This window comes from Ambystoma mexicanum, chromosome 13, assembly GCF_040938575.1.
Source record: "Ambystoma mexicanum isolate Mex_15411 chromosome 13, UKY_AmexF1_1, whole genome shotgun sequence".
NCBI lineage: Eukaryota > Metazoa > Chordata > Amphibia > Caudata > Ambystomatidae > Ambystoma > Ambystoma mexicanum.
Window position 1 is genome coordinate 528830686 of NC_090938.1, and position 27927 is coordinate 528858612.

A 27927-nucleotide genomic window follows, 5' to 3' on the forward strand; every position below is an offset into this window, starting at 1 on the left:
ATTTCTCCCATCACAAGTAAGATTGCAAGTATTCTAGAACCAGCTATCCAACAAAACCCACTCTTCATTACAAAAGATGGACTCACACAAGTATCAGTAACATAGTATTGCTCAGGCAACCAGAGCCGAGATGAACACAACCAACACATTGCATGGAATGATTCAACATGGAACCCAACAAGTGAAGGAGTTGCCCACTTGCCTTGGCCCACCTAAGACAGCACAGGGCCACAACCACAGAGCCACAATATAATCAAAGGCGGCAGCAACGTTATTCATCACAGAAAGCTTGGTTATTGGATGAAACAAAGTTGTAACACATGAAACCAACCCACCCAACTTCAAATTGCAGCAGGCCATTTAAGATAAGGAGACATTCCTGTGGCATGAAAAAGGATTTAAACAGTACCAGCTGCAACTGCGAAAATCCTCATATAGCTAACCCTCAACCAGCAGACCAACTCATCTTTCATGCCTATATACAAACCTCCCACATGCAACGAGACCTTTGCAGAAAGGTTCCCAGACACCAACCTCTGTAATGTAACAAGCACCAAATGTGTTTATAGATTCCAAAATCTGGTTCGAAGAATAATATGAACCCTCTGCTAGATTATGGAGTTGTAACATGGCCAGACTTCACTGTAAACAAAAGTCCAACTACAGCCCTTCCTACCATGTTCTCTGGAGCAACCACCTCATGATACTGGTTTGATCAGTGCACATGCATTATACTCACAAAAGGCAAGCCATCACTAAGCGAAGATGAAAACCCAGAGGAAATTGAAATTCTAAAAGGGAGGATACTAAGCCAACCATAGCAACATTCCTGAAAGAGAAATCAGAGATAACATAACTGGATTACAAGAAGTCATGGATATTATAGCACCTAGGAAACAATCACTCCAGAGAAAATAAGACCAGCAAAGTGGTTCACGAACTACGTACATTGCAGAGAACAAGCCAGAAACCCAACCAAACATGGAAAAAACTACAACCAGCAAACAAAAATACAAAAGGCAGGCCAGCGAAGGACCCAACACTACAAATCAGCAATCTTAAAGGCAAATACTTTTCAAATAAACTGTCGAAAGAAAGGTTTCAAATCAAGGAGATTCAAAAACCATGTGAACAAAAACACCCAAATACTCTCAAAAGATGCAACCATTTCCAAAACTAAGGCCAAAACCATTGAAGTAGTAATTGACAAAGCACTCCTTGCTAACAAAATATTGCTTAACCAATTCAAGCCCATCTCTGAATCACAGTTCTCCAAACTGGTGAAGGGGTGCAACAAGGCAGGCTCCCAAATATAGCCCTGTTTCCTAGTACAGCTTTGACATCATCAACAAGGAAAACCCATCTTATTTTCTACAAATCTCCTTGCTGCAAATTGGACTTGTACATGAGGGCCTACATGAAACCAAAATCGAAAGGCACCAGAAATTTAAGTCAACCCCCACAAATTACTGACCATTTTCAATACCATATATATTCCTGATTCAGACCAATGAGAGGAACAGTCGAATTTTGAATGAACATAAAATCAGGGAATAACAATCCAAGTTGCAAGCTACTAGCTACGCATAAAATGTCACTTGCCACGTCAGTTCTACACACACAGCATGCCATTTCCTACTCCCCAAGATCAATCACTAGCCCATGGCTAGTGCACATTTTGATCCCTGCACAAGATCAATGCAGACTATTCTTACATCCCTCAATCTTAGCCTTCCCAGCACTGGGTCCAGTATGCATCACTAATTAAGAAGCAAGACTATGCAAAACTGCATTACAATGGAAGAGGTCTTTCCTCCGACACAAGAACCAATCTGGCTGCCACGCCCAACAGATCAAACATAGGGCACCATAACCTGTAAAGTACAGCAAGTATCACATCCATCACCTCTACTTTTTAATATTCTATAAATTGCCTTAATCAGGAAATTCCTTAATCCAACAGAACATCAAACAGGCACAAACTCACCTGCTAGCGTTATACAGATTGAACATTTTCTAAAGGACCACAAACAAAGATACAAACTGCCTTATCCAAGCAGTGCGCCAGATAAGATTTCAAATGGGGGATTGAACTCCCTATTCTTTTTTTTTTTTTAAAGCAGACAGTAAAACAAAAAAAAAAAAGCCAATTTATCATTTATTTTTCCAAGTAAAGATGTCCCACCCCAATGGGAGAGAAGAGTAAAAATGTTTTATCTGTAAAACGGAAGTGGTAATAGATTTATTTTCTCCTAGCCAATCGTGCACTTTTAAAAACATTTCCCCCCCCCGCTTCAGATCAGGTAGCAATAGTAGCACCTGTAAGCTACGTGGACTGTTGGTCCAAACATAAATGCAGCGCTGTGGGTGAAAGCTGGGTGGCAGGTTCCTTGCGTCACCCAATCTCTTTCGACATTTTTACTCCCCATTTTTGGGAGGATTTGCCAAGCGGATGCTACACCCCTCTGTAGTGCTGCGTACAAGTGAGCACATGAATTACAGTGCAAAACGAAACCAGGCAAGACTTAAAATCGTGATCTACATCCAACATTGTACCAGACCATTTTACCTGGCTTTGAAAGATTAAGAACCTAGGTGGGATATGTGGGGGTGGCAGAAGGGTTCCTATAGATGGGACTACAAACTCATGGAGAAAAAAATATTTGAACCACCTATGTTCAGATGGAAAATGCCATTCCTCATCTTACTACACAGGGCCATTGCCATCATATTGCTGGCGATATCAAGAATAGACTATGCCCACACAATATATATTAGCATGTCAGATTATCGAATCTATGATCACTAAGCCACCCGTAACTGTGCCGACAAAAATGTTGATGCCAATTCCGGCATGGTGCAGTGATCAGATGGATCACTGTGCCCACATCCCCCGGCCTGCATTTCTGTTCCCGACCCTCCCACCCCACTTAACGGAGCCACACTTCTGTGTTCTCTGCCTACACCCCACTATCCCTGCGGCGTCAGTTCCTCCAACTAACATTTCCTTCTTTGTCCCCCGCAATCCCCAACTCCAGTTACTGAGCCCAAGTAGAGCAGTACATGTCTCCCTCATTTTATGCGCCCCCAAAGTGGCAGTGACTGCAGGGGCACAGAAATGAGGGCAACATTTTGGTACGTTTCCAGATTATCCACAAAGACATTTCGATGCATCTGGAACACAAAAGAAAGACTGCTACTCAGACTGGTGAGGAGGTAATACATAAAGCTAGATCCAAAACCACTCCAGCATTCAAGAAAATTAAATTTCAAAGAACTTCGTATCACTCAGACCTTCAGGGCTTTGGAGCCAAATTCATCCAAGGAAAGACCAAGCCACAGACCCAGCAATTACTTACTCCTTGAAACCACACAATATAGACAGTGGATTGGCTTTCTTTATCATGGCAACATGCTGAAACTCCCTCCCAAAAAGGGGAATCCCACAAACAAATCACCTTATGTACAGGAGAACATTAAAGACCAGACTTAAACACCTCTGCACAGCCTAGACACCAATGGGCTTTGCAATAAAGTTAAGACTGTATGCGGACCAAGGTATATGCTCCCAGGGTTTAAGCTTTGTGAGCCAGTGGCCAATAGCCAGGGAATAGGTATTGGTTTTGTTACACCTCTCCTTCTGCCCAAGCTCCAGGGTGCTTACCAAACGCCTCAAGTAAATTCAGAATAACGGCCATCTCACAGAACACCTGGCCCTCCCAGCATACAGAATTGCTCCTAGAACTTCCCCCATTCAAAAATCCCACCAAACACCCTCCATAGTAAATCAGTCTCGTACAAACTTCCGCATGCTGGTTTTCCACCTTCCCTGCACTGCTCCATTTACACTCGCAAATATGCCTTCCAACTGATTCATTGAAAACTGGATCACAGCTACAGCTCAAAAGGCCTCATCGCACAGAGGCTCCCGACCGTGCCTGCATGGCCAGATCCACACGTAGGTTCCCCCTTCTCTACCAGCTCTCTGAAGAGGACAAGAGACTCTTCATCCCAGGGTGAAGGACATGCCCAGAATTCATGGGAATCACCAAAAGGCCATTGCTACTTCTGGTCCTGCAAGTGCATACTGAACTTGCCTCCCAGCGTTACTAAAGAATTGGTGCAGCCACACTGTGCGAGGCTACACACGACTTATCTGCTTGGTATTATGTAACCCACCTTTTGGTATAGATCTGTACTATGCAAGTTGGTAGTGTGACTGAGCAGCCAGGCCCATCTCAAGATGGGTAAATGTGAGCTGTACAATTGAAATTCGTAAAATACAAGTAGCCAAGTAACACTTAGACTCAAGGTTGCAGTTATAAATTATTTAACGTCAGTTTAAAATGAGCATTCTTTAAAAAGGCAAACGGTTGTAGTCCACTTTTGAATTACTTTTCAGAATCAATAAAAGCTAGTGGATAATCTCTGGATATGCTTCATTATACACTTCTCCTACACCTTGGGGTGACTTCTATCACAAGGATAGCATTTGCATTTATATATCACACATCACACCAATACTTTACTCTTGAGTTGCAGAAAGGAAAGGTTTTAGGGAAGTAAAAAGGTTAGAAAAATTTCTCAGAAAAATGTGAGGAAAACTGAATCCTCCAATGAAGTCTAGACAAGCCTTTTCCAACAGTAACAGTTTACAACACGCTACCACCTACAAGGGACAAACATTATCAAAGTCAATGGATTAAGAAGAGGGTCTTTAGGGAGCTAGGACAGCCAAAGTTATTCGGACAACGTCAATCATTCTGATGCACTTATTGTATAAAAATCTTGCACAGAGTTGGAGCTTAGAAAATCACTACATGGAACACAAGCCGTTTAAGCCTGTGCAAAGAGTTGGAATCAACTCAGAAAAGGTAGCCCAAGCAATTCCCAAGTGAGCAAATCACAGCTAAAGTCAAGAAGGTAAATACCCCAAGCCTAAACAGTACTTCTGGTGAGAAAAGTGGTCCAGCTGGATTCAGAGCCTCAGTCGTGGGGACAAATGTGAGGACGTCTAGAGGGCTCCTGCGGCTGTACTCTGGAAGGTCGGCGGCTACTGGCTCTTTTCGCCTTAGCAGCACTTTGCAGTTTCAGCACTTACCGAAAAGCACCGATGCAGAATGGACACCAGTTGGGCGTTCCTTGCTCCCTCGGCCCTGCACTCTGGTGAGGGAACTATGGACCTGCAGGTCCTGCTTCTGCAGGGTATTTTGGAGTCTGCTGGAGCTTTCAGCCAGACTTGTTCCATCGCAAACACTAGACTATTGACACTCGACTCCTGGCATTGGGTTTCCGCAGTGACAGAGGCACAGCAAGTCAGGGATGGCGTTCGTGGCGTTTTCGGGGTTAGTTGGTCCCACTTAGCCAAAGGGAGAAGTCGTTCTGTCCAGAGATTCTCTGTCGAGATGAAAAAGGTGGTCAGCACAGTAGCAGGGCTTCAACGGGCAATTCAAAGGTCCAGGAGGTTGCAGCAGGCTGCTTTCATGGTCTTAATCTGGCGTTGCTCTCAGTGGTAGATTTGGTTCATGTCAAAAGAGAAAAAATAAAAAAAATAAAAGAAAAGTGCAAAAATGGCTGTGTATATGAAATATTGCGGCACAAATGCTGTGGTTTTGCTGCCACAATCATGTAAAGGATGCGGGGAACACCGCTGCAACCTTTAAATGGTATGATGGGATACACCTTTACCGGGTCAAACCACAGCAGTTTTGCCACGATTTATTTTACCAGCTACATTTTTGCCGTGATTTCATTACCTGATGCCGTCGACTCTGCCTTTAGTCCCCAAACCCTCACCTTTTAGGTATCTCCTAGGTTGTCAATCACAGCAGGCTGGCTGGCTGGCTGGCTGGCAGCCCTCGTTTCATTCAGGCATTCTTAGAGACAAAGGACAAGGGTGTTTCAGGACCTTCCCTCACATCCTGTCCTTCCAGACACAGGAGCCAGGTGCGGGCTTCAGGGCTGAAGCTGGACAAAGGCAGAACAAAAGGGCTCAAAACTCAACGCACAGAGTAAAACCGAAGAAAGACCTCACAAACAGAAAAAGGTGAGATAAAAAAAAAAAAAGACGGGGGCCATTTTGACTGGTCACTGTACTGCAGCTGAGGGTTCAGCCTGCGGTAGAAAAGCACAATGGTGGGAAAAATTAAACCACTGCAACCAGCCATTTAAAGTAGTGAGGGTACAAACATTTTTACATGAGAAAGTAGGATAAAGGGGCTTCTAAGTTAACCTCCCCCGCTCCCCCTAGCACTCCACATAAGCTGGTGTGTGCTGGACCTACAAAGAGAAAAAGGTAAGTAAAGTCAACTTCACTTTACTATTCTTGGGAAATGTAGTTCACCCAAGAAAAGGTATGTAAACCTTAAGAGACATCTAAAGGATTTCTCAGTGACACTGCACTGAAGGTTTGTTTTATTCACTTATAAAGCGCACCAGACCCGAAGGTAACCGGGCGCAGCAGTACAGGATATGCAAGGCTTAAGTTACAAGGTTGTGGATTACAAGCAAAGCAAAGTGTATACAGACAGACAATACCGATTGCATGCAGGCAAAATATATACAGGCCATAGAAGGTCAATTACAGGAAGACAGACTATATACAGGCACTGGCAGGGCATCGAATCACTGCCCAGAAGGGGAATATGTACACATGGGCAGCAAATTGGCGGGTATATAACAAGTCTACACTGAGGTCACGGCAGTTCGGTAAGAGCTAGTAAGCTAGTCATCGGCAACCTTCAGTAGATTGATATAATTGGATCTGAATTTCAGAAAGGGCTGCTCCTCACGTAGGGGGTGAGGTAGTGCTGTGCCACTATACAAAAAGCAGATGCCTATGGAGTTTGTCAGTGAAAACACAACATCCAAATCAGGGAAAAACAAGGAGTGAGAAAATGTCCCACTCACTCAGGGGATAAAAGCAAGAGAGCTGGGGGGGGGGGGGGGTCTCTAAGGTTGAAGGGAATTGGCCTCAAAATTAAAATATTCCCCTACACCCGGTCCTCCTTCGGTTACAGACTCTTCTTCAGTGGGACTTAACTTTTCTTCAACATGTGTCCTTCCTTGGGAGTATTCTCAAACAACTCACATCCACTGAAGCAGAATCCCGTGGCAGTCCTTGGACTCGGACCCTCAACCATGGAATCACAGACTAGTGATTAACTTTTTCTTCTAAGCTGATCGGGAAGGGAGGAAGTAGAGGGGGGGGGAGAGGTAGGGGGTAAAGGGGTGGGGGGGGAAATGGAGGTCCAAAAAAAAAAAAAACAAAAAAAAATTGTACAGCCACCACTGATGGAATAACCGCTGCTGCAGACCTGGTTTTTGGACCCAGGGTATTGCTCTGGACTCTCCCACACTGCTGGCAAGAATGGTTATTTCTTTGTCCATACAGAAATTGATCTTAGAGACTTCGCAGAAGGGAGCTCTTCCCTGCCATAGACTGCCCCAAACCCTGTGCAACTGATCCTATTGGTCTCTTGGGAACTTTCTAGCTTATGTAGGTAAAAAGGGCATTGCTTACTTGTTATGGGTTCCTCCAAACCCCCTTTCTAGAAACACAACTTTACTGAACTCTGAAAACCTGGTTTGAAACTGTTTTATTTAACCAGTACACTGAGGACCATTTATTGTTTTGTACCTGTGATGTTCAGAGATTTTTCTCTTCCACTTTTCTTATTTAAAAGATGACAATTTTATAGACATATAATCTGGACATTTGCTTATTGGCATTAATGCATCCGCCTGGGCTTCTCTGCCACATTATCACTTAGAACAACTGGTGAGCTTGAGGGAATCAGTGCTTCCAAAGTCAGGAATATACACCTATAAACCCGGAATATGAGGAATCCCCTTCTCCAAGGATCATATGCCAGACGCTCTCAAAAGTTGCTCACAGATTAATTCCTGGCCTCCAATTTCGAGGTGTGCAAGATTTGCTTATCGTTTTACATTAAACCCTCTTAACTTGTTCTTCCATGACTACCACCCTTTGATGGATTCAATCATTAGGTTGAGGTAGGTATAGTTTCAGTATTCTTGTACATGGCTTTCTTCCTAGCCGATCACTTGCACATGGTGCTGCAAGGACAGGTGCTATAGTCTTAACCTTTTGCACACTGCTTTAATGAGCACTATGGTACTTGCTTTTGCACCTTACATTGCCTTCGAGAAGCCAGAAAAGCATTCTACCATGCCATTGGCTGGTGGCCACATATCCGAGCCTCAGATACTTCATGACATGTGTGAATTCAAGTCTGTTAAATGGATGTTCATTACCACCTGTTACTAATATCGCTGGTATGTCCCATGTGGAAAACACTTTCCAAGAGAAGTATAGTCGAAACACGGAGGTGGACAGACTAGTCACCAACAGGATTCTGATGCATTTATCCATTAGTACCAGTAGGTATTTGTTGCCTTTGAGAGAGCCAAAGAACCAGCCACTCTGCCTCTGGTAGTGGCAACATGCTTAGTGGTTCATGTTTTGATGGTTGGCTGGCCCACGGACACAGGTGAATGGTGCACAAAGAACTTTCAATCATCTTGTCTAGTGAGGGGAAACCAGGGCGTCTCTTCATTGCACATGAAGGCTGTAGAAAGTAGCAGTGAAGATCATATGCTATCTGGACTATGCTGTCTGCCAACATGATCATGTACATGCTTGAAGGCTAATAGACAGTCATGCATCTCAGTTGGAGAGAAGCCTCTGTTAGTGGTTTGATGTTAATTAAGATACTTACTAAAGCAGATCCAACACTTTGCAAAGTGAGACTAGGTGGCATTGTTTGAGTGAAGGTTGAGAATTCTCAAGCTGGGGATGCTTTTAACAACTCTTTCCTTCAGTGAAGCGTTAACATGAATGTTAGGCAAGATTGAATGCAGTAACCCTGTGGGAGACTGCACCAGTCTTGTCCTCTTGGTATTCGGTAACCCACATATTGGTATAGGTCTGCAGTACACAAGGCGGTTCAGTGACTGAGCAGTCAGTATTCTCAGGAGAGGTAAATGTGAGCTGTAGCATTGAAATCCACCAATACAAGTATCCAAATAACGCTTACACCTCAAGGTTTTCTAGTGAAATAATTGTTTATCAGTTTTAAATCTGCATTCTTTAAAAAGGGCAATGTGCAAAAACGACACACTTCAAAAGAAATCTTAGAATCAAGACAAGCAATTAGATTTTCTTTAGAGATGCTTCATACAGACTTCATATACCCGGAGGGGACTTCACTTAACTAGGACAGTATTGGTATTTATATATCACTTTTGTACTTTTGAAAGATTCTGAGGTTGGTAAAGAGGAAAGGTTAATGTAAGAAGAAAAAAAAAAAAAAAGGTTAACAGGTTCTCAGAGCATGTTAGCACTTTTCAATCCCCCAATGAAGTCTAGATACACCCTTTCACCAACAATATTTAGTTAAACCAATGCATCACATATGATGGACAGTTAGAATTAAAGTCAATGGGTTTTAGAAGAGTCAGGACAGTCGACGTCAATTTGAACAATGTCTGTGGAGCTGAGGCACTTTAGATAGCACAAAGGTCTTGCAAAGTGAGTGTTTGTTGTAGTAAATCTGTTAGGCCACAAGCTGTTAACCAACTCTAGAAAGCAGCTACTGCAAGTCTCAGATGAGATGAGTAGAACTACTGGCAAAGAGGTAAGTACCCCTTAGAACAGTAATTTAGGTGAGAAGAGGATCCAGCTGGCTTCTGTTCTGGTTTCAGGTTTGCAGATACTGGGTTCCTGGGCCTCCGTCATGGTTACAAGAGGGAGGACGTCTGGAGGCCTCCTGCACTGTGGTTTGAAGGTCAGCAGCAGCTACAGGCTCTTTTCAGTTTGGCAGCACTTCGCCGTTTCAGCTATCAGCAAATAGCACCACTGGGGATCTTGGACATTTGATGGACTTCATTCGCTCCGAGTCCAGCACTCTGGTGAGGTGATTCGAACTAAACCAAGGATCCTCCTGGAGCCTTGGTCCGGTTTAAAGATGTCACACTAGACTACATATTTCTCAACTGCTGGCACTCAGTTCCAGCAGCAGCAAAAAAACAGTTGGGGGAAGGTATTCCTGCAAAGTTAGTCTTGGGTTAGTTGGTCCCACCAACCCAAGGAAAGAAGTCGTCCATTTCAGGGCTTCTGTAGTCTTTTTGGAAATGGAGATTAAGCACAGCAGGAGTGCTTCACCAGGCAGTTCAATGGTCCAGGAGGATGCAACAAGCTTCTCTTCACAATTCCTTAGTCGGATGTTTCGTCCAGTGGTCAACTCTGCCTTCAGTCCAAGAAGCCTCTACTTTTATGCAGGGTTCTCCCATTCATGCACAGCCTAGCTGTCACTCACAGCAGTGTGGGGTTACCAAGGAGTCTGGACAGGGAGTTTCGGGCATCTCTCTCGCTTCCTGTCCTGCAAGACACTGGAGCCAGAGGCAGGTTTCAGCACTGAGGCTCGCCAAACGAACAAAAGGGTTGAGCATGGTTTGGCGCACAGAGTAAAACCCGATCTCGCACGGACACAGGCACAGGCACGGCCAAGCATCCATGCACGATAAAATACACCTACAGCTAAGCACATCCGGCCTAGTGCACAACTGGCAGTCCAGACTGAAACACCTGACGTACCTCAACACATCTACCACTAGCATACAGCAACCACCACTCGAAAGGAATTTGGTATAGGTGGCCCGACAGACTCAATAGCAATCTATCTCTAACCCTCAACAGCACTCACCCATGTGTCCAACCTCTTGGGCTGCCAGGTCGAGCCTTGCCAGCCACCGAAGTGCTAGAATGGCTACATATACACACACACGCATCCCCTAGACTATACCCACTAGAATTTTCCAACCACATGGACTACGGTCTCCAAGGGAGTTCAACCAAGGATGAAGCGCATTGAGGCCACACAAGTGGGAAAAGAGCGCTACATAAAAACAAATACAAGAGGAAAGTGCCCTAATAAGGCCACGATCAGAGGCCAGCGCCTAATGGGCATGGGATCTCACATTGGCCAACACATGACCCAGCCCATTCCCCGAGTGACTACGAGTTATAGCCCATATAACTGACTAAACCCTAAGCTACCGGAATTCCATAACACCAGGTTCCCTTTGGCCATCAACCCCAAAGTAACAAGTCCTGAAATGTTCAAAGAGGACAGACAAGATGCATCGTTGCAGCAATCGTGTAATTTATATTGAGAGGTGCCGAGAGGGATAAATTATAGTTCAAAATGAGGGTGGAGACCTTCGAGTCAGCTAGCATGGAGGGATAGAGTGAAATGTGCAGGTGAAAATTAGAGTGCCCTGGAACTTACTGTATGTCCTTTTTGAAGCCTGCAAAGTGTACGGAATGAGTGATAAACAAGTTGTATAGTAGGAGTAGAATTCATTTGTTGTCAGACCTTCGATGTGAGAAGATGAACCCTGTAGCACCCACGTGATGGAAGATGGCCGGATTGGGACGGGACCAATAGACTACCACCCCATATGGATAGAGGCAGCACCTGTATAGGGTGCATCCAATCAGCCACACGGGTTGTTACCATATGTATTGAGTCATTAGGATGATGTTTTTGCCTTAAATGTTTCTGCTCGTACCTCTTTTTGGCATAATGTTCTTGGCAGCAGAGTTCTTTGCTGTTGCCCTCATCTGCGCACGAGATTAAAACTGGTTATCCTTACAAGATTGACTTGGGCCTTTCTTCCCTAGCAGGTTGCATTTTCTCTGGTGTGAGCACGAGACTCTTACCTGCCTGCCGCTACAGTTTGACTCTTCCAGCCCTCCAGTGCTTTAATTTCAACTGCCACCTACCGTTTTTTACATGGATAATTGCTTTTATGCACTGCACCTACCAGCCACTACCATTCTTGGACTCATGCATAACCGACCTGTCCCTGCATATTGATGTTGCCCCCTGCACCTGTGGTGAGGTGTTACCAATTTTCACTCTCTCCAAATGTCTACCTTGCGTTGTTGCCCCCGTTCCCTTTGCACTTAATGTAACAGCACTTCCACGATCCGAATGTCCCTTTGCCTAGTAGGACCATTTGTCAATTTTCCCAATTTTCATCCCCCCCACCGATTCCCCGCCAGCCTTGCACGGTGTTATACTTGTCCACTTGCACTATGCAACCTCTTCCCCCCCTTTACTTTTAGTTTAGCACGATCCAAATGCCTCAAGGCCTAGTAGGAACGTTTGTTGTGTCTGTGTCCCCCCCCCCCACCCCTTGTCTTGATGCGCCTTGAAACACCATGTGATGCAACAGCGCATTTTAAATAAAATAATTAGACAAGCAGCAATGATTCAAGTGGAAGAGAAAGCAAAACACTTAATTCACAGCAATCTCCTTCTGCCAGGTTTAAAATCTGATGCTCAGAACTGTCATACTCTTGGACTCTTCACCCCATTCCCTGCACCAGAAGCCCTTTACCAGTCCCTTGCTTTTCCCTTCAATTCTTGGCGACACCTTTGGTCGTGTCAACTACAATGTTTTGTAATCATTTAGTGGAATATCATACACTTCAAGCCTTATTCACAGCAGAACTGAAAAGATGACCTCAGTCAACAAACTGGTTATTCCTGTACATAAAATATGGACTGACCTCTGAACCGAGTCTCACATGTAAGATTTCAAGAATCATCCATTACAGAGAAATTTCAAATCAAAAAGGAAAGCCACTGAAAACTGACAAAAACGTCAGAGGCCTGTAAACTGCTTTAAAAACCACATTTCACAATTTTAAAAGAAATCAAAACTTCACTTTCTGAACATCTGCCAGGAGAGTTGGTTAAGAGGATGATAGACTCGTTTTGACACATAAGTCTTAAATACTTAACTGAACGATGCCTGAATAGCCAACCAGACCTCCACATGCAGAAACGCAAAAAGGACACTGTTGCTGCATTAACTTCTTCAAACACAACAGACTGCCAGATGCAGCTAGGCTATAGCCTCCCAAAATCCCATCTGATGAGCTAGGCTATAGCCTCCCAAAATCTCATCTGCACCATGACGCCATCTAAGATAGCCAACAACTTACCACCGCTTTATCTCCAAGGTCCAAGGCATCCCACATGAAGCCCTGAGGAAGAGTGTATGGCTCCTGACGAATGTGATCCTTGTCAGGCTCAATGGGACCATGTGTATTCACTACTTCACCTGGAAGAAACGATGCACAGGTTATTTAAAAAATATATATATTGCCATACAAGAAAATTAGAAGAAGCGGTTCTGACCTAGTTTGGGAACAGGCTGTGTGTCCCAGAATTGGTAGCTCCTCTTTGTGGCCTCCTCCATGGTTTTTGCTGGCCCCTGGCCTACCGAGAACAGCTCAATGGCTTTCTGTATCTCCTGAATTCTCTCCGCTGGCAAAGCGTTTACCTGGGAATGAACAAGAAAAAAAAAATAATAAATAAAGATAGAACTGGTCTGCATGTTGTCAGGAGATGAAAACGTAATAAAACAGAGTGCAGCAGTTAGAGAAGTTGCTGTTCTTGTTGACGGATCATTTTGGAGACCGACTGTTGTACCCGGGAGAGCACCATTGAGCGTTACACTGCCGGAATGAAAAACCCTTTGAGTGCTGCAGTTGGAGGCAGTGGGGGGGATTGGAGGAGGGGGGGGGCAAGGGGGAGTGGAGCTTTTACAAAGAACACTTGTGCACGATAAGTAAATCTGCCCCCCCACGATTGCTTACTATTGTCCTCCCCACTCTGCACCCTAAAATGAGTGAAGAGACAGTATTCTCAAATTAGCTGGCAGATAGAGTTGTTCCGTTGACTAAAGTAGACAAGACTGAAGCCTGCTCATGTGGCTTCGCCCTCAACCTCCATAGTCCTATATGATCCAACAGGAAGTTCTCTAGAAACCGACTTGCAACACCCTTATGCACAATTACTCAACTAATGGGACAAAAAAAGAAACCCTAAACGTCTTCCAGTTGGAAGATTATTCAACTGATTTTCGACCCTAGAGATTGGTAGAGTACATCAGTACAGCATGCATCCAGTGTAAAATTACCAGCTCAAAGAAGAAACAATGTGAGCCTTTTAAATCTGGCAGTCGCAACCGAGCGAACAGAACTTGAGCAATCCGGCCTCAGTGGATATCCTCAAGAACGGCCGCTGTGGACATACTCCTGTGAGCATGGACAGGTCACACTTCTTGACAAAACTAGAAAGGTAGATTCGCTCTCCTCAGTAAGCTCAGATTCGCCACCTAACTTAAAACCATACTTTACGGGAGCTAGACAATGTAAAACTGGCTTGCCGTTCAATTCAGCCCTAAATATGGTGTTACTCGTTTTATTATACAACATTGAAGTAGAATTAAGATCACATACCCAGGCTAAGTGATATAAAGCTGAAGCAGGAAATGGTTGTTAAGGAGAATTCTCAGAAATGTGCCAATTTGCTTCTACCTTAGACCTCTTTTGCACACTCATGAATATTTCTTGATTTGAACAGTTTCTTTTGGTTTTGGAGTCTGACAAACTCCATAGGTATCATCGGTTTACATTGTGGCATACAACACCCCCAGTGCAGTGTCAGAGAGAAATCGTTTGGATTTCTGCTGATGTTTAAATACCTTCTCTTGGATAACTACTGTTTCCAAGAGTAGTAAAGTGAAATGGACTACTCACATTTTACCCTTTATAGACCCAGCACACACCATGTTACAATAAGGTGCTGGAGGGGTTACTTAGTATCCCCCTTGTCTATCTTCTCATGTAACATTTTTAGGTTACCATTTCTACAATCAATGGCTGGTGGCAGTGGTTTACTTTTTCCAAACCATTCCGCGTTTTCTACCACGGGCTACGTTTGCAGCTGCAGTATAGCAACGATGGGTGCCCATTTTGTCAAAATGGCCCCAGTCTTTTTTTCATCATCTCTTGATGAAAAGGTCCTTCTTGAGATGTACTCTGTGCACCAAACCAATTTGGTCTTTGGCGGGATTCACTGGTGAAGCCCGCCTCTGGCTCCAGCATGTTAGGAGGGCAGGCAGCAAAGGAGGTGCCCAAAACTCCCTGTGCTTAGTTTCCTTGGTTACAGGAATGCACCCAAAGGTGATTGGCCAGCTGGCTGTCCTTGGAGGACAGCCACCCTGCTTTGTGAGGGACAGCTTGGCAGCAAATTAACGGGAGAGAAATGCATAAAAGGCAATGTCTTTGCAAGAAAGGCAGAGTCGACAACTGGATGAAGGAATTCGAAGAATTACTTGGAAGAGAAGCTTGCTGCAACTTGGGACCGTTGGTTTGCCCAGTGAAGCCCTGCTGCAGAGCTGAACCTTTACCTAAACTAAAGAAGCCCTGCAAAGGACTTCTCCCATTGGGTTGGTGGGGCCAATTGACCCCAGGGCTAACTCGACTGGAAACCCTCGGTTGGCTGTACTTCCATTGCTGCTGCAGGAACAGAGTGCCAGGGGACAGGAACACCAGATTCAAGTGCATCGTTTTAAAGCCGGACCAGAGCTGCAGATACTCCAGACTCCCTCGAAGCAGGGCTAACCAAGCCTGAGCCACAACAGAGTGCTGGACCCCAGAAGCAAGGAAAGTCCATAAAATGTCCAAGAACCTGCTCTGCCGCGGATCTGAACTTTGTCTATTGTTACTGCCGACCTTCGAATAGAAGTGCAGAGTCCCCAGACGCCCTCTCTTGTCACCACGACTGAGGCCCAGGAACAACAGGCTCTGCCAGACTACAACAGGAACAGAAGCCAGCTGGAACCCTTTCTTCAGACCTAAGGCACTGTGAACTAAGGGGTACTTCCCTCTTGTTATGTGTAACTGCTTGCTCACAGTTGAGACTTGTATTGGCTGCCCTTTGCAGAGTTGCATGCAGCTTTGCCCTTCACAAGCCTCTCTGCTTGTGGCCCAACAGTGATTTCTTTTTCAACAAAACTATAACTTTGTGCAAGACTCAACTTACCTTCAAGAAGTGACTCCGCTCCCCTAGACTTTGCTCAAGCGACATTGGCTGTCCTGGCTCCCTGAAGACTAACCTCCGACTGCGTTTTAACTATCCCTCTAAAAAAAAAAAAAGTCATACTTGCCTTTCTTGTATAGCTGAGAAAGGGTTCATCTACATTGCAAGGGGGGGGGGGGGTTCAAATGTGCTTACCCGTTTGAGAACCCATTGTTTCCTTCCAAAACCTTTTCCTTTTTTGCCACATAACCAGTTAGGTGTGAAAAGTGATACATTAATGTCCACAGTGTCCCAACTATTGAAGTCACCCCAGGGTGTAGCAAAATCTGTGTGCCATCCCAAAAGGATATCTACTTACTTTAATGAACTGAAGGAGTGTATTTTGAAGTGTATTTTTATTGTTACCAATTGCTCCCTTCTAAAGGAGGCTTATTTTAAAACTGACTTAAAATAGTCAATATCAAGAAACCTGGAGTACAAGTTATTTGAATACTTGTCACTGTGAAACTATCCTACAGCTCACATTGACCCCTCTTCAGTTAAGCCTGACTGCTCAGTCACTCCCAACTTGTGTAGTACAGACTCATACCGAAGGTTGGGTTACCTATTGCCAAGAGGATAAGGCTGGTGTAGTCTCCCACAGGGTTACTACATACAGTCTTGCCTAACACCAGGTTGGCTCTATATTTAAGCGCTCTATTGTCAGACCTGCTAGAGGACCCTGAGATTTTGTAAGGGAGATGAGAAGTCAAGCTACCATACTCTGAGGCAAGTGAGGTGATTGAGATCTTGTCAGTTCATAAAAACGATAGAGATGTCTGCTACGCAGCCTAAAGACACTAAAAAGTACAAAATGAAATGTCTTTTTTAAAAAAATGAAAAAAAGCTACATCAAATAAGCAAAGCACAATCACATTTTTCAGGAGCATTCATACTGAAGAGGCAGCCCCTAGGGCTTTGTGTACTGGTCAAGGTGGTTGTTGATTGTACGTGCACATAAACTCTTGGACTTTATCACGTATTACCACCTCAACAAACGTGACCAATCTATCCAATTTGGGAGGGCACGAGCAGCCACATGTGGAGACCTCGCACCACAATGTACCAGCTACATCTAATGGAGTGTTGCTTCAGCTGAAAGAGAAACACCATGGGACATTCGTCCGCTAAGCAGATACTCAAACGGCGATAACTGATTCACTACCACCTGTGTCCAATCAACCCTGCCAAATTATACTGGATAACTGACATCAGTCATTGTAATAAAAAAAAAAAGAAGACGTATGGCACCAATAATGTTGCTAAAAAGGACTGCCCTCAACATCTTATGCATTCAAATAATGCGATAGAAAAAAAAAAAACGAACAAATATATGAACTATTTCATGAAATCCTACGTCCGTCTACTAACTTCTAGAGACATAAATCTTGATTCATGGCTTACCTGGAAACCTTGCAAATGACTCAAGACTGTTAACAGTGGCACAGGCCTTAAACAAAAGCATGTAGTGGAAAAAGGGACAGTACTCTTGGAACTGGAGGGGTTTTTAACAGTTTCAAATGATTGAGTGGGAAGGGTTCTCAATACACAGCATCATCTTACAAGACTTTTGGTTACAAACAATAGTTGTAGATGGTTATATAGTTTTTCAGCAAAATGCAATGACATCTATGGGGGCAGCCATCGAGCGGCCTTCTTATAGCTATTCATACTGTTGCCTTATTGAAACGTACACCAAGAGCTCCAAGCAATAAATTAATCTTAAAAAGGTATACCCCCCAGTCCAGAATCCTGATCGGCTACTTGTATTGGAATTCAGCCTCCTTAACACTTGGGAGTTGATTCGGTTTACCGAAATTATAGAAGACAATGATGGAAAGGCTACCATAATTGGTGATGATTTTAAGTCAGATTGTAGTTCTGCTGGGGGCGAATTAAACTCCTTGCCAGAAAGTCTAATAAATTTAAATATGGGGAAAAGTTTGAAAGTTTGAACGACTGGAACCGGCTCATTCCTAATGGGAATGTCAGAGGTAACAGGTACATACATGGACAAATCATCTGTGTATAGCCTACCTGTTAATGTCTCCTTCATTGTTCTGAAGGTGCTATGATCTTAATAACTCGGATACTGCTGTTAATGACCACAATAGGATTAGTGGCACTTTTAAATTTGAGGGGAAAAAAAATAAATGAAAATAAATAATTAAAAAGAAATAGGACCAGGCAACAGTTAATAACCCTGTCAATTAACCTCAGCAGAAACTGCTAAGAAGATCCCTGATTCACAGAGATATTTGAGAATTCAACCATCGCGATTACCTGATGGATTTAAGATTCATCTCCAGTAATGATCATAACACCCAAAAAAATAAAAAAAATTACAACTTCAAGAGTGGAAAGGTTTAAATAAAGCACGACATCTCCGCCAACCCTATAAAAACTGGCATAAAGGATATCAGCATCTTTTAATCCAGAAAGATGGAGACCGCATATTGCAAATTATTGTCCTCAACTAAAAATTATTGTCAGTACAATCCGGTTATCAGAGGAAGCTTGGAAGACATTTCTTTGGCATTTATAGACCAGAGTTACCCTGTACCCTAAAAATTTGATATGGATGACATTGAAAAACAGATTAGAAATTAATCTAATTCGAGCCCCTGGCCCTAAATGGCAAGCATTCCGTTATTACTTTTTGAGAGCATATTGATAACCGAATGCATCCCTAAAATGTAGAAATGCTTGATAATTATTTTGATACACAAGGGCAATTGTTTAAACCCACTGCACTAGTGTGCTATAGCCCTGCAGACACTGGAAGTAAACATTTTGCTTCCATTGTCCAGAGTTGTGGACGTACTTGACTGGGGGGCTAAGAAGGTATCAAACTGGGTGCAATAAAGGCATGGGACCTCAATGGCTTCATCAAGAGCTGTGCAGGAAAATGCTTGGGTGAAGTACGGAACATATCTCCTCTGTTGATTTCACTCAAGCCTGCAACACGTAAACATTGCTTTGCTGGCAGCTTCACAACACACAAAGAACTCCTCCATGGGTGTGTCCTCGCACCCAACATGTTCAATCTTTATCTTGCGGATCTAGGGGACATGTTGGCACCTGCAGTTTTTAAAAATAAACATACCTATTTATCCATTTATTGGCGGACCTGTGCAGACAATCTGATCCTTTTGGGTCTACAGCAGCTTACGCTACCGCTGCATTTGCATCCTCCAATGAGTTAAAGATTGATCCTTGTAAAAACTAGCATAGGTTTTGCTAGAAACCACAAAACCATATGGGTATAGTTGGAAGATTTATAAAGTACCTTTGGTGCCAACCGATCAGGTTATCTGGGTTTTAATGTAGATGCTTCCCCAAATCTGACCCTGTTTAACAGGAGACTAAAAGATGAGGCAAAGCATCTTGCAGCACAAATGGAGATTAAACCAAAGATACCTGTAGATTTATTACTTACGCTTATTTAATTTTTACAGGATAAAAGTGATCCCTTCCTTGCTATATGGTCAAGAGGTTTTTCATACTTCCAGACAGACTAAGATACCACCAGATATTGTGTGGACAAAAAGTTTTAAATCTCCCCAACTCTTTACACCGATAAGAGAATACAGAATTAGGATTTAGGCCCCAGTGAAAATAAATTGCCAATCTATGCGAGACCATTCTTGATAGCTGTTAGGGAGAATTCTTAGAAGTGTAGCAATTCCCTCTACCTCAGGGTCCCCCAGCAACTTTGCTGGATTTTGAGGACTTGATTTTTTTTAACCTGGAGAGAGAGCGACCATTTTTTCCCCACACTCTCGTGCATTTTAATGTGATTTTTGAGCATTGTATTTCTTTTTGGTTATGGAGCCTGATAAACTCCATAGGCATCTTTTACATTGTGTCACAGCACCTTCAGTGCAGTGTCACAGGGAAGTCTTTCAGATTTCCCAAATACCTTCTCTGAGATAAACTGTTTCCCAGACCAGTAAAGTGAAATTGACTTACATTTGTAACTTTCTAGACCCAGCACACACTATCTTACAATAGGGTGCTGAGGAATTACCTAGTATCCCCTTTTGTCAAGCTTCATTTGTATGTTAACCTTTTCTCACTGAATGGCTGTTACCATGGTGTGCATTTACTGCGGGCTGCGTTTTTTGTCGTCATTTCTTTGTGGAAAGGTCCTTCGAGATTTACTCTGCGCACCAAACCAGGTTTGGTCGCTTTGCCTTTGGTGGGATTCACGAGTGAAGCCTGCCTCTGGCTCGAGGGTGTCTGGGGTAAGGAGGTGCTCGAAACTCCCTGTGCTTAGTCTCCTAGGAGAACCAAATGCACTCTGATGATTGGCCAGCTGACTGTCCTGCAACAACACCCACCCTGCTGGGTGACTGACAGATAGGCTGGAATGAAAATGAAAGGGAGAGAACTGAATAAAAGGGAGTCGACCACTGGACGAAGAACTTGAAGACGGACAGACGCCTGCTGCAACTCTTAGACCGTTGGTTTGCCCAGTGAAACCCTGCTGCAGTGCCGAAACACCAAGTTCGCATCGAAAGAAGCCCCTGCAAGGACTTCTCCCCTTGAGTTGGTGAGACCAATCAACTCCAAAGTAAGCAACCTGGACATCCATCTCGGAGCTGGCTGAATTTCCACAGAGTTGCTGCTGGAAACCGTATAGCCAGGGAGAGGAACACCAGATTGTGTGCTTTGCTTTTAAGCTGGCCAAGAGCTCCAGGAAGATCCTCCAGACTCCCAGGAAGCAGGACTGACTGAGCCCGAGACCCCCCCCCCCTCTTAACAGAATGCGGGACCCCAGAAGCAAGGAAAGTCCATCGCGACAGCCAGGAACGTCAGTGTGGCTATTTGTGGTAGAAGCTGAAACGCCAAACAACCACTGAAAGTGAAGTTTGCCGGTTGCAAGTTTTGACCGTCCCAGTGCAGGAGTGTCCCAAGGCGCCCCCCCCCCCCCCCGACGTCCTCCTCATGTTCCCACGACTGAGGCCCAGAACATTGAGATCTGCAGAGCTGCACATGAACAGGAGTCATCTGCTGCATCTTTTCTTCTATTTAGAAGGTATTGTACAAAGTCTAAGAGAACTTACCTCTTGCTGTAGTTGCTTGCATCTCCTCTTCTACTACTCACAAGTCAGCTTGTGTCCCTACATGGATTAACATTTTTCTGCAAAGACTTCAGAAACATTGTGCAAAGACTTTTCTACTTACCTGCAAAGAAGTGCTTCAGCGCCTATATACTTCTGCCTATTGACTTTGGCTTAGCCTGTTCACTGAATGACTCTTATTGGGGGATCTGAAAGTATTTGCCTACTTAAGAATAATTGTGGTATCGTGTATGCTCTAATAACCTTTTCCTTTGACTTGCTCTTAAACCAGTTCTGAATACCAACAGCAATGCATTAAATGTCAACAGCACCCTAGCTATTGAAGTCACCTGTGGGTGTAGGTCTCTGCTGTATGCCATCCCAAATGGGTAGTTACTGATTCTGAACGAGAGTGTATAGTTTTGAAGTATATTTATGTGGCGTTTTACAGTGCTCCCTTCTGAAGCAGTCTTACATTAACTGACTGGTAAATAAATTATTAACTCTTATCAAGAAAACCCTTTATGGAAGTGTTTGTGTCACTGTGAATCTCTGTGCAACTCCCCTACAGGTCACATTGACCCCTCTCGAGGTAAAACCTGGCTACTCGTCCACACTACCAACCTGTGTAGTACAGACTTATACCAAAGGTTGGGTTGCTATTGCCAGGAGGTCAGGGTTGTTGTGGTGCACCCTAAGGGTACTGCATACAATCTTGCCTAACAGTAGCATTGAACAAACGATGGATAAACTGAGAATAGGATTACAATTTTAAAAAGCTGTGTTCCAAACAAATAAAATATACCATTGCAAGAATGCCACAGCTTAAGGTCAGCTAAATTGCTTTTGGAAGTTGCAGCGCCTCATGGCTCCGATGTAGTCCATATTTGGCTTTTTCTGCTGCATTATTTGGGGCAATCCATGTGCCTTTCAAGATGGCCGCCAGCTTCATGTGAGCATTGAGGACACTCAGTGCCTTCAGTGTGCCTCCTACATGCCCTATTGGCCAGCTGGGATCTGGACACCACCAACCCGGCACTGGCAGGCTTCAGCCGGCCCCCTGCTCAAATGCCCACTCCTAAGGGTCCAGTCTGCACCCCGTCTGCGGTCTGGCCAGGTCTTGCTGGGTCTCTTGGGGTCCTCTCCTACACCCCACCCAGAAACCACCATGTTCCCTGGTCACACGGTGACAAATGTACTTCGAAGTACTCTTGAAGGTCAGCTCATTTTACTAGCTCTCAAATCCTTCCCTCTGCACTGGGTCGGACTACCTCTCACTTTACTGGATCTGTTCTTATCTAGCCCCGACAGTAACGGATGGGGTCACCGTGCATGTCCGAAAGTTGAATTTAGCCCGTCTAGTGTACTGCATCTCATCTGCCCTGCTGGACAGCAAATGTTGATTGTGCTTTGCAGATGTTTGTGCCCCCAGAAGGCACACCTCCCACTGTCTCCTCACCGCTGCCCCCTCCCCCCCCTTGTCCAAGTGCATTAGCGCTTCAGCCTGGCAAGTGTCTTACCCCGCCCCTGTTCTGCCTACCATGTCGCCATCTCTCCTAGCCTCACCAACTGTTTCACAATCATCCATCCTTCTATCACTAAATCTGGGAAGAAGAAACAAGACACCCTGAGCTCCAACCCAGGCCTTATTGCAGAAAGCCATGTCAAGGCGTCCGCAGAGAAACCGACATCCTTTGCGTAAACTCACCTGACCTATGGACTCGCTACATGGTCAGTCTCCTCTCCCAATCGCCTCTTCTCCCATTAATTGTGCCACTCGCTGCAAAGTCCTCCTTGACCTCTTCACCATTTCTAGAGTCATCATTAATGTCCATTTCAATGGACAATCATGGTTCAGGGTCCTCCACCCAACCTTCTCTTCGATAGGCTCCTCCCTCACCTCTTTAATCTTACCTCCCCCTCCGGCCAGACTCACTTGCCACTGTGCCTTCATCCTCTACGCAGGCCCCCTTGCCCACTACACCTTTACGCTCCTCTGTTCAGATTCCTTGGCCTCACCCTTCTGTCCCACGACCTTGACTCCTCCATCCAGTACTATCCCTCTAACCACCCTCATGGTGGTGGGGGCACTGTCCCATGCACCTCGCCCGCCCCCCGCAGATGGGGATTCTCTTGATCCTCTCCTTCACCTTTGACATGGCTAACCACAACAATCCTGATCTCATAGCTTCATGACACCTTGGGTATAGCAGGTCAGGCACTGGCTTGGGTGACCTCTCTCAGACCGCCCATCCCAGGTCGAACTTGCTACCTTTTTCTCAACTATCACCCTCTCAACCTGAGGCGTTTCCCAGGGTTCTAACCCATCCCCCCCCTGGTTGTTCAACAGCTACATGGCTGCCCTGGCACGTTCTTCCTGTTCCATATCCGACTGTATGTGCGCTATTCAGTCATGGTGTGCTGCAAACAGCCTGTGTCTCAATGCCAGCAAAACAGATGCATTGGGACATCAGCTCCTGCTTTCCTCACTTTTACTCTGGCCAGCCTCCCTTGGCACTGCACCTACCCCACCACCTGTGGGGCCCAAAAACCTTGGAGTCATCTTCAACTCCATCCTCTCCCCTCACATTTAAAAAAAAAAAAGGCTAATTATCAACTACACCTCTTTAGAGGCACTACCTTTTCTCACTTTCCCTTAGCAACTCACTGTCTCCAGAGTCCCATTCTCTCCAGGTTGGACTACTTCAACAGCCTCTTCCTCAACCTCCCTGCGCCCTCCGCAACTCATCCAACTGAACCACAAGACTTATCCTTGGCCTCAAGCCCGGGGACTGCATCTCTCTGGCACTGAAATCCCTTCACTGGCTCCCCGTGGCTGCACAAATCAAATTCAAGACCCTCTACATTGTCCAAGACTTTCTTTTCTACGGCCTCTGTAGAACCCATTCGTGTTCCTCTGGGAGGGAGTCTCTGCTCAGAGCATCCGCTAGGGAATTGAGCTCCCCTGTAACATGTTGTGATGACAGGAAGATGTTCCGTCTGAGTGCCCATATCCAGATTTTCTGGGCAAGCTTGGACAGATTTGGCGAACGAGTCCCTCTTTGCTTGTTCAGGTAGAACATGGCTGTTGTGCTGTCCGTCCGGATTTGCACTGACAGGTTTAGTAGGTGGGGCTCGAACGCTTGAAGCGCTCTGCATACTGCCAGAAGCTCTAGCAGGTTGATGTGATTCTTGGACCCTGAGCTGTGTGGTGGAGATGGTGAGCTCCCCACCCCGTCAGACATGCATCGGTAGTGACTACTGCCTGTACTTCGGGATCGTAAAAGGGTTTTCCCTGTGCAAGGTTCTCTCTTGTCCACCAGTGAAGGCTTTGTACTAGTGTTGGCGAAACGACCACTAGATCGTCCCACTGACCACTTGCCTGAGACCACTGTTTCGCCAACCATTCCTGCATGGGACGCAGGCGCGCATGGGGGACCAGGTAAATACATGATGCCATCATGCCCAGTAAACGCATTGCTTTGCGTACTGTTATTTGGTGACCGGACTGATATTGCGGAATTTGCAGTAGTATATTCCGAATTCTTTCCTCTGAAGGAAAGGTCAACCCCTCTTGAGTATCTAGGATTGCTCCTAGGAACTGTTTGGAGGTGCTTGGCACCAGGCTTGACTTTCTCGTTGATTGAGAAGCCTAATTCGTGGAGGAGGTCGATAGTCCTTTGAATATATGTCCTGCAAATTACTGGGGGTTTCCCCCGTTATGAGCCAGTCGTCCAGATAAGGGTACACCGGGATTGCCTCCCTGCGTAGGTGTGCAGCCGCCACCGCCAGTACCTTGGTGAATACCCTTGGTGCCGAAGCTATCCCGAAGAGCAGTACCTTGAATTGGTAGTGCCGACTGTCCACCTTGAAGCGCAAGTACCTTCTGTGCGCTGGGAACATGGAAATATGAAAATAGGCATCTTTCATATCCAAGGTTGCCATGTAATCCCTTTTTTAGGAGGGTGATTACCTCTTGTAGCGTAGTCATACGAAACTTTTGGGGCTTGACATACTTGTTGGCAGGCCGTAAGTCCAATACTGGGCGCATTGTCAAATCTTTCTTTGGCACAAGGAAGTAAGTTGAATAAATGCCCTTGTTTACCTGGTGTCCCGGGACGAGTTCTATCGCGTCCTTTTCTAGCAGAATGGCGATCTCCTCATGTTCTAAAGAGTGTACTCTGTCATGGAGGATGGTTCCGGGGACGCTGCCGTAGTTCTATACAGTACCCTGTGGATACTGTTGACAGCACCCATCTGTCTGATGTGATCCCTTCCCAAGCCTGGGTGAAGGTGGAAATGCGTCCCCCTACTGGGGTTGTGTGAGAAGGGACCCTGAACGGAGCATCACCGCTTTGGTGGAGGCGTGCCGGCTCCTTTGCTGGGGCTGCCTCTGCCTTTACCACGACCTCTCCTATTACCCCTGCCGTAACCCTGGGTAGACTGTTGGCTGTTGTTCCACTGTGTACCCTGCCCCTGGGAATAGTTAGATCCTCTCTGGGAATTTTGGCCGCGTGGGCGACGAAAATTACTATTCCCTCTCTGGTTAGGGGGTTTATTGGTTAACTGGCCAAGGGACTTAAGTGTCTCGTATTAGTCCTTGGCATTCTTCAGTGCGTCCTCGACCGCCTTACCAAACAGAGCGGCTTCCACCGGTTTGTCCAACAATGATGCCTGGGTTTCTGCCTTAAAACCAGACTGCCGTAACCACGCATGTCTCTTGATAACAGTGCCTTCTGCTATCAATCTGCCTGCGTTGTCCGCGGCGTCAAAGGTTGCTTTCAAAATGCAACCAGAGACTGCTCTACCCTCTGCGGAAATCCGAGCTAACTGGCCCTTTAAAGGTTCCGGAGCAGAGGCTAGGAGTGCCGCGACTTCTTCCCACCGATGGCAGTTGTAGCTGGCCAACAGGGTGGTGGAGTTTGCAATCCTTGCCTGATAGGCGGACGTTGAGGCTACTTTCCTGCCGAAACCATATAGTTTTTTGCTCTCTTTGTCTGGAGGAGCTTCAAACGATGACAAGGGTGTTCCAGCCCTCTTACGAGTGTTAGTGACAACTAGGGAGTCTGGCTTCAGATGTCCTCTTATATAGAGGGTGTCAGACTGGGCTGCCCTGAAAAGTTTTTCAACCCTGGGATTGACTGCTCTGGTGAGGTTCGGGTTCACCAGGGACAGGTCTATTCTTTGCTGAATGGACTTAAGGATAGGGATGGTCTGGGCAACAGGCCTCCTTTCTCCCACTAACTCCTCGGCGAAGTCCCTCTCCTCCTGGAGACCGTGGGTGTCAATATGGAAATGTTCTGCTGCACGTGCGAGAACCTCGTTTAGGAGGGGTTGGTTATCGACAGGGGAGTCGGTAACCGGGGCTTCGTTTTCTACCGGGGAAATCTACTCTGTAGGTTTCAGGGTCTTCCTCTTCTTGGTCCTCATCATCCCCATAGTAGCCCGTCCCGGTTTGCTCTTCTACCATGCCAAATTCTTGGTCCTCACTAAAGGAAGCCTCTCCTTGATACAGTGAGTATGGTCGCGAGTATGGTTGTACCTCGAAGGGGTCTGTAGACCTCATTGGTGTCTCAAACCCGGGCTTCTTACTCGGGGGGGGGATAGGATAGTTAGAGCCTAAGGGTGTCGCACCTTGTGGATCATAGGTAAGGAAATGGTCTGGATTTTTATTGTAAAAGTCAGCCAAAGAAGACATCCTTGACATGACCCTATCTATGTCTTCACTCATTTTTTGGAACTGGGAATGACTCAGCAAGTCTGAGATTTATCCTGAGTAGATTTGCTGGTTTTAGACATATCAGCAGACCTGGTCTTGTCTGTCTGTTTAGGGGGAGTGGCGTGTTTCACAGGTTTGGAAGAGTGCAAAGGCTGCTTCTTCTGCTGTTTTCCCCCCTCCCTGTGAGTGGAAAAGTGTTTTCCCCGTCCTTTAGTGGCTGCGGAGGTTTTCGACACCTGGCGTCGAGGATCGGGGGTAGAGTCCCTCTCCTTCGAGCGTGGGGCCGCGCTGATCTTGTCTGCGGGCTCCGACTCCTGGAGCGTGGCCTGGGGGTGGAAGTCATCTTCGTCCTCCGACGATCGAACTTCTGTTAGCCTAGGGAGCGAGGCACTCTTGGCAAGAGTGGACGATGGCCTGGAGTCATGCGGAGATCTCGACCGAGAACGCCCAGAGGACACCGAATCGGACCGTTCTGTTTGTGCCTCTTTCCGAGAACTCGACGTCGTCGAGTCTCGGTTGGACTTTGTGTGTTTAGTGTGTGTGTGGTGTGTGAAGCGCTTGTGTCGCCGGGGGTCTTCCCCATAGCCGCCCTGCCGGACGACTTTTCGAGGTCGGGGACCTGCACTCAGCTGCCTTTCGATGCCGTAATGCCCTCGCCGTCCGAACGTACGGAGTCGCTGAAGGCGCTCTCCGCTGCCATGGCCGCCTGCGTGGTGGGCCCAACGCTTCGTCGAACGGTCCTTAAGTGTCTTAGGTTCAAACCTACTACACGCTCTGCAGTTCGCTTTGGGGTGGTCCCTCGGCAAGCGGAGATTGCACGTGGCGTGCCTGTCGACCCAAGGGTATTTGCGATTGCACTTGGGGCAGAATTGAAAAGGGGTACCCTCCATACGCACCTTGAGGCAGCAGGCTGTTAAGTGTAGGAAATGTATAAGGTGTACCTATATACCAAGAGTGTAGAGTATGTCCAACCCCCCCCACTTTCCCTACTTGCAGGGCTGAGGCCAGAGGCCTTCCAAGGCCCGGGCCGAGGCCAGAGGCCTGCCGAGGCCCAAATCTGTCGTGCAGCAGCCGACGGTCGATTTCTTCTCCAGCCGGCGTCGAGTGTCGAAGTTCGACGTTGGGATGGGGAAGGATGTAAATAATGTAATATTTTAGCAAAAGTATGGCTAAGGCC

General features: G+C 45.8%; 1 protein-coding gene across 1 annotated transcript in view; it reads right to left on the bottom strand.

Annotated features, from left to right (window-relative positions):
• NMT1 (N-myristoyltransferase 1) overlaps positions 1-27927 on the bottom strand; it is a 221012-nt gene that overhangs the window by 90849 nt on the left and 102236 nt on the right. Inside the window, exons 3-4 of the mRNA XM_069634238.1 lie at positions 13236-13380; positions 13040-13158 (exon numbers count right to left, since the gene is read on the bottom strand). Of these exons, the coding sequence (XP_069490339.1) occupies positions 13040-13158; positions 13236-13380 (264 nt within the window). The remainder of the gene's footprint in view (positions 1-13039; positions 13159-13235; positions 13381-27927) is intronic.